Source organism: Zea mays, chromosome 9 (genome assembly GCF_902167145.1).
Source record: "Zea mays cultivar B73 chromosome 9, Zm-B73-REFERENCE-NAM-5.0, whole genome shotgun sequence".
In the NCBI taxonomy this organism is placed as follows: Eukaryota; Viridiplantae; Streptophyta; class Magnoliopsida; order Poales; family Poaceae; genus Zea; species Zea mays.
Window position 1 is genome coordinate 19,304,861 of NC_050104.1, and position 16,127 is coordinate 19,320,987.

Genomic DNA, 16,127 nt, shown 5'->3' on the forward strand with positions numbered 1-16,127 from the left:
GTAGCCCCCGAGGCTAACTTAGCAGAGTTATCACCTTAGATAAGTTAGACTATGTCGATGCCAATTCTTTTTGTCATTTGTAACACCCTGAAATTTTAAAATTTAGGTATAAAATATCTTTTCTCAATACTCAGAAAATTCAGGTGTTAACTTTTCTTTTTCTTATCTTATTTTATTCTTCCTTCAAAAGTGAGAGCTATTTTGAACGTACATGTGTTATCTTGGCAAAAAAATAAAGCATTAAGGGAACTATGATTGTTGCATCACATGATGGAGAATTCTTTTAATTTTCCAAATTGTATTGGTGTGCACTCATCCAAGAAAATGTGAATCATGATAGAAATTGATTCCAAAAATAAAGGAAACTAAATTGAAAATAGAAAATAAAAATAAAAAAGGAAAAGACTCTACCTCTAACCTCCCTCCCCGGCGTCGGCCTTTCGGCCTAGGCTCTTAGCCCCGGCCCACCGCCAGCGCCAGCGCCCACGCTCAGACTATCCGCAACCGTTATCCCTAAATTTTCCCCCTATATCACTTTTTCTTCCTATTTCCCCCCCTATTTTTTCATCTCCCGCAACGGTTCCCTCTAAATACTCCCCATATATCTCACTACCACTATAAAATATCATTTCTATATCAACTATCAATTTTTTATCTACTAACAATTACTCGTGGAACCACAACAAAGTGTTTAGGGGATGAACAGTGACACGCTATATCTGGGGGGAGAGAGAAGGGGGCCGACGCGTAAGGGGCGCCGTAGGGGGCACCGCTGCGGCTGTAAAATGCCCCTACGCGCCGCATGCAAGGGGAGGGGGCTGGGATGGGGACAGCGTTGCGCATAGCCTCACCTCACTACGACGCTACGCTTGCCTGGGGCCACACGTCAGCAAGCTCTTCTCCATGTCCGGCCTGTGTTGCTGTCCCGTGGGATCCGAGCATCAGTCGCGCGCCCGCTCCCTCGTCCCTAGTCTCGCTGCAGCGTTGGGCCCACCTGTCATTACTTCCTCCTTCCTTCGTAACAGCTCCCGCTCAGCTCGGAGTGGACGCACCCGAGGCGGCAACCACCCCAAGTCTCCATAGAGAATATTTGTGTTTATGCACACCCCAACGACCAACGTTAATTTTTTTTTGCTAAAATGCACATCTGTGTCTATGACTCTCTCGAACTGGCATGTCCTAGCGACGCACTGGGTCCGTCCATGATGGACCAGGACCGTTAGATCAGATACTTTCTGGCGGGTAATGATGGGAAACTTCCTCGGCATGGGGGCATTCAGGTTCCTCGGGCGGTCCGTGTTCAACTTGACAAACCGGATGGCGATCAAAGTGGACGAGAACCATGTTTGGAATCACGTTGTGCATGTACGCCAGCATCTTTGGGAGGCTAATACCCCTCTGGTCGTCGACCTGCCTCGCAGCCGCAAGAGCCATTGAACATCATCGTCCTCCACGCCAGTTCGCTAGGTAACACTCTGTAGTTCCCTCAGTGGTCTGTATGTCAAACGTCTGTACATCAAATTAGCATATTGATGACGCTAGTTCATATGCACATACATTCACTATTCTTCTTGGGAACTTACTTACCATCTTGTATTCTTGTGCTTGATGAAATGACAGCTTTGTTCAGTTAGGGAAAAAAAACCTGAAACCTGTTGTAGATAAGCACAATCAGTTTAAAATATTTAGTTATTTTGAGTAGTCAACCAATAGAGTTGGCCTTGCTACTTATTGCCTTTTTTTGTCATTTACCAAACTGTTTTAGATTATTGAATTGCTGCAATAGTTGGATCAACCATTACATGCTTCCTAGTTGACTTGTCGATTGCAAATTCAGCTAGTATATATGAGGTTGCGACACCCAAATGTGGATGCACCTCAACCTGGACCCGCATCGGCATCTGAACGGTCACCCCCCACCACCCTCTTCCGCTTCCGCACCCTAGAGGCATGTGAGAGCAGGACTGCTGACAGTAACTTTGGGATTGGTCTCCCGTATACAATTACTCCAGAATAGACCGTAGTTTCTTGCTTCATATAGTTTTAGAGAAAGTAATTCTTTTGGTTTCTGGTAGTTTAATTGGAGGCACAGTCCTCTGGGTCTGCCCTTTTCATTGTCCTGGCAAGAAGCAGTTTATTTTGACCTTTTCAGTTTACAGCACACTCGCACATATAGGAGGCCACTGGGGATATCAGTTTACAAAAGTTACAGACACAAAAAGAACATCAACACTGCCACCAAGAAGGGCAAGGAAACACTAAACAAGACAAGCTTGAACGCTCCTAGAACACTTTTTAAATTGCTATTATGTCACAAACCTCTTCATCACTCCGTCGAAAGTTATGGATCCAGCCCTTCATCTCTTCCAACGTCTTCTCCATCGCAACTTGATATTTAGATGATAAGTTCACACCCCAGATATGTAAAAAGAGATAGATTCATGTAGAACAACAAGTGTGTTGTTCTGAACTCCTTATCAAACGCCATTTTATTTCTGTTACGCAAAATCACCCACATCAAGCCTGCTAACAGAAAAAGGAGAAAGAGGTTACAGTGAATCTACCCAATTACCAAAAAAAATTCTCCACCGAACAGGAAATATTGCCCCAACCAAGCATTTGTTTAAGGCGGCGCCAAACAAAGAGGGACAGGATACAGTGGAAGAAGATATGATCCACCGATTCATGACCCTGACACAAGGAGCAGAGGTCACTCCCTTTCCAGCCCCTTTTCTTAAGCACAATATTTGCCTGGATTTTCATATTATACAATTGCCACAAAACACCTTAATCCGAAGCGGCACCTTGCACTTCCATATGGTTTCATAAATGCTTTTCCTGATTCCCTCATCAATTATAAACCTATATAAGGAGTTTGTGGTATAAGCCCGAGATTTGTCCAATACCCAAATACTCCCTCCGGTGCAGTAAAAGAAGTCATCCTGCGCGTGACCAAGCGTGCACAAAAAGAAGTCATAGCGCGCGTGGGTCTGGAATTTGGACGTTGTTGCCCCTAGTAATTGCACAAAAAAAGATACATTTAAGAGGAATCGAACTTGAGACCTCCAGTCTAGAATGCCTTGGAGCTGCTGCAGCAACCAATCAAGCCTGATTGTTTTAGTGACATTAATGCACACATATCCTTATTTAATAGGGGCAAACAGGGAAAACTATATGATAATTAATCATTCCTTGGTATGCACAATCATGTCCTAAACGACTACCTTTACTGCACTGGAGGGAGTAACTTCATCTCTCCCTTGAGTGGGGGAATGCTCTCCAAGAGCATATAGGAGATCACCCCAAATCTGAAACTCACTCATAGAAAGAGGGCGAGTAAAATCAATAAACCACTCGTCGTCCACAAAACAGTCCGAGACCAAGACATCCTTGTCCCTACTTATGTCAAAGAACCTTGGGTACTTGATTTTCAAAGGAACATCCCCGAGCCATGTATCCATCCAAAATAGGGTGCACTTCCCATTTTCGATGTTGTTTATTGCGCCCTATTTAAATAAATGTTTAACTTTATGTAATCCTTTTCCAAAATTGGGAGGTCCTTTTCCCATTAGATAAGAAAAAAAATTGCCATCAGGCATATACTTGGCTCTAACAAGTTTGTACCAAGTATTATCAGATCATTGGGAGATTTTCCATATCCATGTAACCAGAAGGCACTCATTCATCGGTCTGCTATCTAAAAACACCAAACCCCCTTGCTCCTTCAACCTAGTCACCATTTCCCGTTTAGCCATAAGATAACAGTTTTTCTTTTCTGCTCCTTGCGAGAAGAAGTTTGCTCTGATAGAGTTCATTTTCTGGTGTGCCTCTTTCGAAAGAAGATAGAAGCTCATGTTATACATCGGGAGGCTACTCAGACTGGAGTTAGTCAATATCAGCCTCTCCCCAGAGGACAGATACTTACCCTTTCATGGGTCAAGCCTCTTATTCATTTTTGCTAGAATAGGGTCCGAAATAGCAGGGTTCAGATGATGGTGAGAAATGGCCACACACCTAGGTTGCGGCGTTTGTGTGGGAGCTGTTGGAGAGGGACTTGCTGATCACGTTCGGTGAGGGCAATTAAGGTATCGTAGACATGTTCTACACGGCAGCCATGTGCGGGAGCGTGGACGTGTTCACTCTACTGCTCAACCACGCCACGACTTGCCGGAACGGCCAAGGCAGCGCAAGGCGTAGTAGCTCCATGTTCTGTACACTGAGATAATGAGTCGAGTCGTCCACGCTGCAGCGAGAGGCGGGATCGTGGAGATGCATAGGGAGTTGCTCGAGGAGAGACAGACGTTCAGGCTATTGCTCGACCATGCATGTCACGAGGTGTTCGACGAATTGCAAGTCACGCTACACTGCCTGCGGTGCCGAGTGCCGACTGAGCAATACGAGCTACTGGCACCCAGCTTGCGATTTGAAAGATGCACACTAACACCAAACAGCGAAACACCCATGGTTCACACGCTCCTCCTACCACGTCCACGACGAAAACTGCATTGTGTAGCCACGTAGGACCAAAACGAGGGAGACAGAGGAAGCACATGCAGCGTTTTCCCGAAAGACACGTAAGCAGAACGTCTCCGCTCCGAGGACGACACCCGCTCACGAGCAATCCGGCAGCCAGCCGCCGCACCGCAGAATCTTCCCCACGCCACGCTGCCACTGAAAGCGCTTCGACCTCGTCCGTCCGTTCGCTCGCTCGCGGCGAACCCCGCAGAGCTTCCCGTGCACGCTCGCCCGTTCCGTTCTGTGTGGTTGGCAGCCTGGCAGCACCCCACCTGTCCACTCCCCTCCACTACGATACGAGACCCCGGATCCGTTTTTGCTGTGTGCTCTAATCAAAAATCAAACAAACCAGAAGCTCCTCCTCGCCTCCCATCACTTCCTACGCCACCCGCGAAGCGCGCCCGAGGCGGCACCCCACCGTCGTAGTAGAAGACACGGGACGCACCCCCGCAGCCTCGCTCGCTCGCTCCCCTCACTTCCTCCCCGCGCGATCCACGGCCCCCGCCCCCCGCGCTCCTGTCTGCTCTCCCTCTCCGCAATGGCGACGCCCTCGGCCGTGGGCGCCGCGTGCCTCCTCCTCGCGCGGGCCGCCTGGCCGGCCGCCGTCGGCGACCGGGCGCGCCCGCGGCGGCTCCAGCGCGTGCTGCGCCGCCGGTGCGTCGCGGAGCTGAGCAGGGAGGGCCCCGCGCCGCGCCCGCTGCCACCCGCGCTGCTGGCGCCCCCGCTCGTGCCCGGCTTCCTCGCGCCGCCGGCCGAGCCCACGGGTGAGCCGGCATCGACGCCGCCGCCCGTGCCCGACGCCGGCCTGGGGGTCCTCGGTCTCGAACCTGAAGGTAACTAACTGCCTCAGCCAAATCCTGCACCGTGCTGTGCATTCCTTTCCTTCTGGTTTTTAGGTGTTTTCCTGGTCGGTTGGTTCAGCACGAAATGCGTTTGACAAGTAGGGTAAACTTTTGAAGGGTTAATGTATGTTGAATTGATCCATGTTAGTACTAATCACACATGATTAGTAATAGCGTGTAAAATACTCGAAACCCGCATTTGGGCACACCCGTGGCAATTTCGAGGTGTCTGTATTGGATCAGGAGCCGATGGGGTTCAGGGTGGCGTGTACCCCTCGGTATGATGGCAGTGCACCGCTGAGGTTTTGGGAGGCGTGCACGTGGTTGGATCTGGAGTAGACATACTAGTAGCAGTAGCATATGCTGTAGTAGATATTTTGTAGGAAGATGAATGGGGCTAACTCAACTCTCACCCAGGTGACACATACGTCTTCGGAAGTAGGGGAAAATTGAGAGTGCGTCTCTTACTTGCCTTGGTGGTGTGATTGTAACCCCCCGTTGCAAGTAGTTGTACTCCACGGCAGGGGCAAGTTATCGGGGTCAGCTCCACTGATCATCATCTAAATACATTAGTTAACAATACATTTATATAGGATTTGCCAAGTTCTATAGGACCCCGATAAGTACATGTAGCTTCGCCTCTGCTCCACGGAATGTCATATCAGAAATTTGGGGTATCATATCAGTCCGTGTGTTAAGCCGACTTCACTGGCACTAAAAGTAACCACCTAGCTCCATTTTATGAGACCGAAGAAGTGGAATGCTCCGGTTTTGTCAGTGATAGAAACTAGATGGAGCTTTTGCAGTGCATATAAATGGTGTCCAATGCCATTAGCTGCTGGTTTAGTTACAAATGAGCTGAGAATTTGTTTTAGTATCCTTAGATTACCAGAATCTTCCCTGTTCCATTTTCTCGTGAAGGGCCATATGCACCTTGTCACTGTCAGTCCCATGGTACCATCTGGTGCTTTGCACCTTTGCCATCCAATGGACACTAGCAGTCTTAGTTTAGTATCTTTCTTTTGGCTACTTGTGTGGTATTTATTGATATTTTGTTGGTCTACCTTGCTCTCATCTTTGGACCACAGCTCTACTTTGTTTTATTTGTTTCTGACCATACATTTTTAGGAAACTAGTGGGCATCTGGCAACCTGAATTTGTCTTTAGCTGAGAACAGAATGTTGGTTGCACCATTCTTATCGCTGCTAGAGTTATTTTCCATGATGAAGCTAGAATTATATCTTCTCTTACTCTGACCTTGACACATTTTTTAATCCTTCATTTCACATACAGGGATTGCTGAAGGTTCCATCGATAACACAGTAGTTGTGGCAAGTGAGCAAGATTCTGAGATTGTGGTTGGAAAGGAGCAAGCTCGAGCTAAAGTAACACAAAACATTGTCTTTGTAACTGGCGAAGCTTCTCCTTATGCAAAGTCTGGGGGTCTAGGAGATGTTTGTGGTTCATTGCCAGTTGCTCTTGCTGCTCGTGGTCACCGTGTGATGGTTGTAATGCCCAGATATTTAAATGGTACCTCCGATAAGAATTATGCAAATGCATTTTACACAGAAAAACACATTCGGATTCCATGCTTTGGCGGTGAACATGAAGTTACCTTCTTCCATGAGTATAGAGATTCAGTTGACTGGGTAGGTACCCAATCACCTTATTGTTTGTGATCAAAATTAATATCTGCCTACCATTTAGCCCCATGTGCTTCTTGACATGTATATCTTCTGATGTTACTTCTGTACTTCCATGTTGTTTGCCCAGTAGTCTTTAGCATCTCAAACAGAATATAGTATTTTCCAGATTAAAATGAAGATAAATATTTGATATGATGTATCGACGAAAGTAGCACACTTGTGTCTGGTGCTAAAGTTTTATATCTTCTGATGTTACTTCTGTACTTCCATGTTGTTTGCCCAGTAGTCTTTAGCATCTCAAACAGAATATAGTATTTTCCAGATTAAAATGAAGATAAATATTTGATATGATGTATCGACGAAAGTAGCACACTTGTGTCTGGTGCTAAAGTTTTATGCATCTATAGTTGCACATTTGCATTTGCAAGAATGGTAGTGGTCAAAGATGACACTAGATGATAAAACAAACAATTATATGTACAAGGCATGAGAAAACTTCCAAAAGCTTGTTTTGCATTTACAGATCATATTCATTGATTTCTGCTTTTTGTAGGAGTGTCTATTTGACATATGTAATGTTCTTTTTTTCTCATATAACCAGTGATTGCAGAATTATTATTTGTATTCTATTTATCTTTTGGTTTTATGTCAATTGTTTAGGTGTTTGTTGATCATCCCTCATATCACAGACCTGGAAATTTATATGGAGATAAGTTTGGTGCTTTTGGTGATAATCAGGTAAGAAGCTTGTTATGTTAAAGCTCCTATTTGATCAGTTTAAGTTCTGTCAAAAAATTGATTGAATGCTATATATTTTGCAGTTCAGATACACACTCCTTTGCTATGCTGCATGTGAGGCTCCTTTGGTCCTTGAATTGGGAGGATATATTTATGGACAGAATTGCATGTTTGTTGTCAATGATTGGCATGCCAGTCTAGTGCCAGTGTATGTTGTGGATTTACTCATCTGAATCCTACATGCCTACTTTTATTTTGCAAGTGCATACCACATTATTTTAATATTCTTTGATTTGTTTTCATGTATGTTCATTCTTTGATACTTTTTCATGTATGCTCAACTTCATCTGCGTATATATTTATGGAATCTAAGAAAACATTACAGTTGGTAATTCCAAGGAGCTTATCAGTTCTTTAACACTTAGTCAACTTATTCTTGTGATTCTAGTTTTTAGTCCATCAGCACATACTCTGAACCATCCTTTTATTTTAAAACAGGAACACATGTTGCATTAAAGCATGCACGTGAGTGATGTGAAATGGCAATCTGTTAGTTTCTAGAAACTGATTTATTCAATAAAACCTTGTCCTTTATGTTGTCCTGATAAAGACTGGCACATCACCAAACATACCCAATGAACAGAAGAGCTCAGTAGTCAGTAGTAGTCTTGCATCACATTGTTGCCATGCAACAAGCTAGAATACCTTTGAACTTCCTTACAATGCTTCATGTTGTGCACGTCTCCGTCGCCACTGCCGGTGCCCGCGGGTGCCAAGCCCGACGGCGTTAGCCGGCATTGGCTCTGGCGCACGACTGTGTGACACACGCGGCAAGGTTTTGCCCGGTTCAGTGTGCCCAGCCGGAGAGGGTGGTGGCCGACGTAGCTTTGTGGCTGCGGCGGCAGATGCCTCTCTGGAGGGTTTTGTGTGGGATGCCAGGGCAGTGGCGATGATGAAGGTTGCATTCTTTGACCTAGGGTCCTGTCGTCCTGGCCTAACGATGTGTTGGGGACATCTTGGGCGAAAGCCTTCGCGACGATGACGTCTGTGGCCGTCGCTTCCCCTGTTGAGGGCGCTGTATTCCCCAGCACTGTCTTCCATAGATTAAAGTCTGATTCATCTCGGACAAGTGATGGTGGCATCCCAGACGTCACTCCCTTCCTGAATGTGTCGCTATTGAAGTTCGTCTCGGCCTCGATGTTGCCTTCGGTTGTTGCTTTCGCTTCTCGGTGTCTGGTATGCGGGTGGAGGTGGGGTTTTATAACGTGAAGTCGAAGCTGCTACATCCCCTGACGTAGCTCGACAATGATGACTTGAGGCAAAACCCCCCTTCTTCAGGAGCTAGATTGTTTCATATGTTGGGCAAATACCGGAGGTGGGACGGAGGATTAAGCTCGTTGGTGAAGAATCGGAGCTGCCTCGCGTGAGGTGTTGAGGCTTGGCAACGACGGCGCACCGCGGTCTTCCTCCTGTGTCGGATTTTGGGTGTAGGCGTCGTCGAGTTCCTTTGGTCATGTGCGGCCCGTCTTTTGGAGTTGGAGCTGCTCGTACCGTCTTTTGGAGTCGGTCTTGTGTCGGATTTTGGGTGTAGGTTGTCGTTGCCTGGGTGGTTTGTGCACTCTGTGTAGATTTTGGGCCCGGTTTTCCTTAAAACTGGGTCAATTCTATTCTTCTTAATTGAAAGGCAAAGCTCCTGCCATTACGTTTAAAAAATGTTGTGCATGTCTTGAATCCTGAAAACTATCCTTATTCGTACTCAGTGTTTCTGGACTAGCTTTGCCAAACACATATCTTTGTTTCTGTATCTCAAACAGCACTTTGTAGTTCAGATATGTTATTTGAGTTCTCCTTTAACTTGAATTTATCACTCCAAGAGTGTTCCTTGGTAAGTTGGTATTACTACAGATGGTATTTCCCATGTTCTGGGTGTTGACATGGTTTTACTTCTAACCTTTTATCTGTCATAGATGTAAGGATACTTATTTCGCACAACAATTACTGCTGTGGACTCATTCCATTTTGCAATGCAATCTTGTGTTATTTCTCTCATAATGTATGTTCTTCGAAGAAATCAACATTGTGATCACTGTAGATTTCATTCTCTTCCCTGTTTTACTGTTTTAACAAATGTTAAGTAGTTCTACTATGCTGCTTTAGTAAAGGTATAGTCCTGCATCATTGGCCTGTTCTTAGACTTGTCCCTTGCTGCCATGGTCTTTGTGGCTGTGCATGTTGTGCTTGTACTTAACTTTTGACAGTTAGTACATAAGTATGATGGTCAAGCAGGCATGATGTAGGTGTCTTACGGATTCGGAACATTAGTACAATTAATGGACTAATGAGCTTCATCTTATCGTTTGTCATGAATACGATTTACCAGTTCAGATAATATTTCTCTCTCTTGACATGTTTCACATGTTTTGCTTCTTGCTGTCAGTTAGCTGTTTCACTTCGAATTGAAGTGCAATTTTAGACATGTACTCCCTCCGTTCTTTTTTATTTGTCACGTTTTAGTTCAAAAATGAACTAGCGGGCGACAAATATTCGAGAACGGAGGTAGTACTCTTTATTTTCTGACGTTTTCCTTTTTGTTGTTTACTTCCTTTGGCTTCCCAATGCTAAATTACTTTTCATTATGTAATCAGTTTCATCCTAACCTTGATTTTGTTTGTTTCAGCCTTCTTGCTGCAAAATATAGACCATATGGTGTTTATAAAGACTCCCGCAGCATTCTTGTAATACATAATTTAGCACATCAGGTTTGAGCTTATGATTTTGTGTGGTCTATACCTATAGCTTGGCAGCACAGTGTATCTGTGTATTCAAACATATGTTATCTCATTGTGGTAGGGTGTAGAGCCTGCAAGCACATATCCTGACCTTGGGTTGCCACCTGAATGGTATGGAGCTCTGGAGTGGGTATTCCCTGAATGGGCGAGGAGGCATGCCCTTGACAAGGGTGAGGCAGTTAATTTTTTGAAAGGTGCAGTTGTGACAGCAGATCGAATCGTGACTGTCAGTAAGGTGATATTACATGCCATGTTTCTTTTTTAAAAGCTATTCTCCCTTGAATATAGGTGTTGCTTGTCTTTACTCTTCATTTTTTGTTTAATTTCTAGGGTTATTCATGGGAGGTCACAACTGCTGAAGGTGGACAGGGCCTCAATGAGCTCTTAAGCTCCAGAAAGAGTGTATTAAACGGTATCCATATTCATTTTAGTCTGTCCTATTCTTCAACTACTTCAAGGAAACAACTGAGTCGGGTGATAAAAGTCAATTCAAAATATGCCTCTACTGCAGGAATTGTAAATGGAATTGACATTAATGATTGGAACCCTGCCACAGACAAATGTATCCCCTGTCATTATTCTGTTGATGACCTCTCTGGAAAGGTGGGCTGACAGTTCTCTAAAGCATATGTATACCCATTAGTATGGTTTCCTCCAATGTTTAATATGTGTTTCTCATTTTTTTCACTTATCATTCTTATATTGTTGGTTTAGGCCAAATGTAAAGGTGCATTGCAGAAGGAGCTGGGTTTACCTATAAGGCCTGATGTTCCTCTGGTTAGATATTGGTGCTTTAGACATGATTCTTTTTATTTAGAAGAAATAGTATGGATCAATTTATTAACTTGATTTACAGATTGGCTTTATTGGAAGATTGGATTATCAGAAAGGCATTGATCTCATTCAACTTATCATACCAGATCTCATGCGGGAAGATGTTCAATTTGTAAGTTTTGATTCTTTTTCATTATTATAAGCTGGAAAGTGTGTTAAAACCATCATGTGGGGGAAACTGTTCAGGAGAACAGTTGAACTGGTGAGGTGCACCAGCAGCTGTGAAGACAGGTTTCTTATCTTTAGGAATCAACCAGGATTCTGAGCTGTGTTAGCTACTGAGCAACATTTCAAGGTTCAGAAGAGGGTGTGTACTTTCAGTCCAGGTTGACTTAGTTACCACTTAGCAGCCTTCTTTGGCAACACCTCTAACTCAAAGTAGGGTCAGAAGGCTAGTACTGGTAGATCAATATATCAACATAGTTTTCTCATCTATGCACTTTTATCATCTCATCTGCCATGCACCTCCTAGATGTAACTCTGCTTGTGACACATATTGCCTCTATCAGGGCTTGACAAAGCATGCAGATATATTCAGGATAGTATAGTACAAGTACAGCACATTACAGATACGAGATGTGGTTCAGGGAATTCCTTAATGTGACTAAACAATATTTGTGATGTATTCAACAAGTAAATACTTCTTCCTCCATTCCAAATTATAATTCACTTTGGTTTTATCCTAAGTCAAACTTCTCTTAACATTGACCAAGTTATTAGAAAATTGCACTAAAATCTATGATATCAAATATTTTCATAGTGCATTTATTGGAACAGGTGTTAATATATTTTTCTAAAAACTTGGTCAAAGTTGTAGAAAGGTGAACTATAATTTGGAACGGACGGAAGCAATATATATGCAGATTTGACCCACAGATTTTAACCTGTTTTGTCCTACCTGAAAACCGTGACAAAAGTTTAAGGTGCCGAATATGCAATTTGAGACTATGGATGAAGACAAGAACACAGGAGAAATTTGTGGACCATTGATGGAATTTGCTCTTTTTTTTCGGATGCATATCAGTTTATTTACTAATTGTGCTAATATTTACTTGCTTAAGGAACTTGTATGAATAAGTGGCACTGTGGTTCCCTTTGGCCTCCAACATTCTCCTTTCCAGAATACTGAATAACATCTTCTTGTATTCTTGGATGCGCACACACCACTCAAAATGCAGAAATTGTTTTAAACATTAGCTCACCGGTAGATGTGGGCTGGAGAACTTGAGCCATTCCCTTATCCTTCTCATAAGTATTCGCTTTTACTTCCAATTGAAGGTTGATGGCATGGGTCAGGGTGGATTTAGCAGTTGAGTTATTCTCTTTAAGCCTACAACTAATTGTTGAAGTTTATAAGTGGATTGTCTATCTTATCCTAATAGCTTAAGCTTTTGGGTTGAATTGGTTAGTGCGTCTATTCATAACATGTATGAGAGTCAGAGATCTCGAGTTCGAATCCTGGCATAGCTTTATTTGTGCATCCGCCCCTTTATTTTCGTGTTTGCCTTCCTCTCTAGCTACACGTGAATGGGGATGTTGAAGTGTATAAATGGATTGCCTAATTTTCTCTAACAGCATAAGCTTTTTGGTTGAACTGGTTTGTGCGTCTATTCATAACACTAACGTGTTTTGACCTTTCTTCTTATTTTAACATAGGTCATGCTTGGATCTGGTGACCCAGAGCTTGAAGATTGGATGAGATCTACAGAGTCGATCTTCAAGGATAAATTTCGTGGATGGGTTGGATTTAGTGTTCCAGTTTCCCACCGAATAACTGCCGGGTATGCGAACAACCAGTTGTTAAGAACTCATTTGGCATCTTATAAGTATATTTTATACTTGGAGTATTGATCTCTCCTTTTCTGTGCAGCTGCGATATATTGTTAATGCCATCCAGATTCGAACCTTGTGGTCTCAATCAGCTATATGCTATGCAGTATGGCACAGTTCCTGTTGTCCATGCAACTGGGGGCCTTAGAGTAAGGCAACCATCCTATAATATGCCTTGTTATATCAGTACCAAGGTAGAATGTTTTTCACCTATTTTGTTTTTTGAATAGGATACCGTGGAGAACTTCAACCCTTTCGGTGAGAATGGAGAGCAGGGTACAGGGTAAGCACAGCTTCATTTAAGCACTTGCAGTTCCTTCCCCCCCCCCCCCCCCCCCCCCTCTCCCCCTCTGGATTCTGGAATCAATTGAATGCTTACAATGATCGCACCAGTTTGCACCATTCATCAGTGAACTCTTGATTGAGTTTTATTGCACACTTATTTTGCAGGTGGGCATTCGCACCCCTAACCACAGAAAACATGTTGTGGGTAAGTTTCCATCAAACTTGAATTTCTGTTAGAAACTTAGGATCTTGGTCATAGTATGTGATTACAATGACCCTTATAATTTATGGATGAAACATTGTGAACTCACTTTGTGCTAACAAACTGTCTAGCCAATTCTAATAAAAAGCGTGCAATTGGTTCTGGTTTTATGGGAAAATGAGTTTTATTGTGATATTGTGTTGGTATATGGGAATTTATTTAAAAATAATCTAAAAAAAATCCTCTTGCCTGTGACCTTCATCACAAACTGAACTTTTGGCAGTAGCAGATTGTAGGAGTTGGGCTCTTGGGGGAGTTATGTCATTTGGTGCTTGTGGGAGCAGTAGAAGCTGCTATAAGCTCCATTGAACAAGGCCTAGGTGATGTTGTAAACAATACTAAATAAGCAACCAAATTTGAGTCAAGGAGGACTCAAACCCAGATAAGAAACAGGCAACCAAATTTGAATCAAGGAGGACTCAAAACCTGGGTGATGGGTGTATGTATACCTGGCTACCCGCACCTGCCATCAATTGATCTATGGCATGTTGAAATTAGTGGGAAATGGAAGCCTGAAGCATATATGGAAAATTCACCCCTGGTTCTAGACTGACTTGTGTCAGGTGCAGGATATGAATTTACATGTTCGGCATGTGCTTATGATGTGAAAATATAGCTCTGCTCTTGTTTTCTTTTTGTTTATTTTCTTAGCACAAGTGATTACTCCCTCCTTTTATAAATATGACGTTTGGGAGAACCTATTGAGTTCAAACTAATTAGCCTGTCCTAAATGTCATATATTTTTAAAATGGAGTACTGATTAGTTCTGCTTTTTACCTTGGCCAATATCTTATTGAGCCAAGCCTGGAAATTACTCCATCCACTCTGGAGTATTTCCGACAACATAAAACTGAACAGCAATTAATATACCTCCATCCATGATTGATAGGAGTATCTTGACAAGGGAAAGTCAAATTTTACAAATTTTGACCAAAAGGACAGACCAGTGCTAGCAGTTCTCACGTGGTTGAGGGTTAAGGAATAACCGAGGGAATCATTACCCTGTATTTTGTAGGGAGTATCAGTTACAGAAGCTAGAAGTTTTTTACTTCCTCCGTTTCGTTTTAGTTGTCGTTGGATAGTGCAAAATTGAACTATCCAGCGACAACTAAAAAGAAACGGAGGGAGTATGAAACAATGGAAGAGTAGTATAGGGAGTTTATGCACAGGTGGTTTCAGGATCAGTTCGTTCACTGTTTACCAGATTGCAGTGATATTTTTTACACAGTAACAGTAAAACTAAACCGCTATTCTACTGTATTATATGGGGCAGAACATTTCACAATTGAATGTTGACCCTTCTTTTGCAGACATTGCGAACTGCAATATCTACATACAGGGAACACAAGTCCTCCTGGGAAGGGCTAATGAAGCGAGGCATGTCAAAAGACTTCACGTGGGACCATGCCGCTGAACAATACGAACAAATCTTCCAGTGGGCCTTCATCGATCGACCCTATGTCATGTAAAAAAGGACCAAAGTGGTGGTTCCTTGAAGATCATCAGTTCATCATCCTATAGTAAGCTGAATGATGAAAGAAAACCCCTGTACATTACATGGAAGGCAGACCGGCTATTGGCTCCATTGCTCCAATGTCTGCTTTGGCTGCCTTGCCTCGATGGACCGGATGCAGTGAGGAATCCAGCCGAACGACAGTTTTGAAGGATAGGAAGGGGAGCTGGAAGCAGTCACGCAGGCAGCCTCGCCGTGATTCATATGGAACAAGCTGGAGTCAGTTTCTGCTGTGCCACTCACTGTTTACCTTAAGATTATTACCTGTGTTGTTGTCCTTTGCTCGTTAGGGCTGATAACATAATGACTCATTAGAAAATCATGCCTCGTTTTTATTAACTGAAGTGGACACTTCGCATTCTTGCCCGTTTACCAGAGATGGCCACTGCTGATGGTGCATTTTGACAGGAGTGCATCACCTGGACCTTTGGTCCAACCGAACAATTAATCATCAACAAACAATTAATCCGCAACAGCCGACTGGACCGGTGGAACCGGCCTACCAGATCGCAGAACGGATCCTGATTAATCGGTTTATTGAATTCGTGCGTATTGACTCTGTTAGGGCGACAGTTCCAGTCAGTTTGTTAGCATTCCTTTGGCAGTTTCAGTCATATTTCGTTACAATTTCGGTTATTCTCAATTATTTTGTTACAATTTCAATCATTTTTAGACTTGTTCAAATACCGAGTCAAGGTTGGATTACAGGTTGTTTTACACGCCATATACCCGGCCTGTTTGTCTAGTATCGGGTCACGACCCTCCGTGTTAGGTAGGGTTTTTTAGTTGGGTTTGGTTTTTTTGCTTTGAGTCAGATTTTAGATTAAAAATTATGGCTCGATCTAGCCCGTGAATTATTATGTGTCAAAAACT

General features: G+C 43.4%; 1 protein-coding gene across 1 annotated transcript; it reads left to right on the forward strand.

Annotated features, from left to right (window-relative positions):
• Nucleotides 1-4,999: 4,999 nt before the first annotated feature.
• On the forward strand, nucleotides 5,000-15,589 carry LOC541669 (starch synthase I). The gene is given in 15 exon segments (NM_001111422.1): nucleotides 5,000-5,348; nucleotides 6,651-7,006; nucleotides 7,664-7,741; nucleotides 7,825-7,949; nucleotides 10,419-10,500; nucleotides 10,592-10,765; nucleotides 10,861-10,942; nucleotides 11,042-11,133; nucleotides 11,245-11,307; nucleotides 11,387-11,476; nucleotides 13,021-13,145; nucleotides 13,235-13,343; nucleotides 13,425-13,477; nucleotides 13,645-13,684; nucleotides 15,052-15,589. Coding segments are annotated over 15 exon segments (1,923 nt in total). The 5' UTR covers nucleotides 5,000-5,053; the 3' UTR covers nucleotides 15,211-15,589.
• Nucleotides 15,590-16,127: the final 538 nt, after the last annotated feature.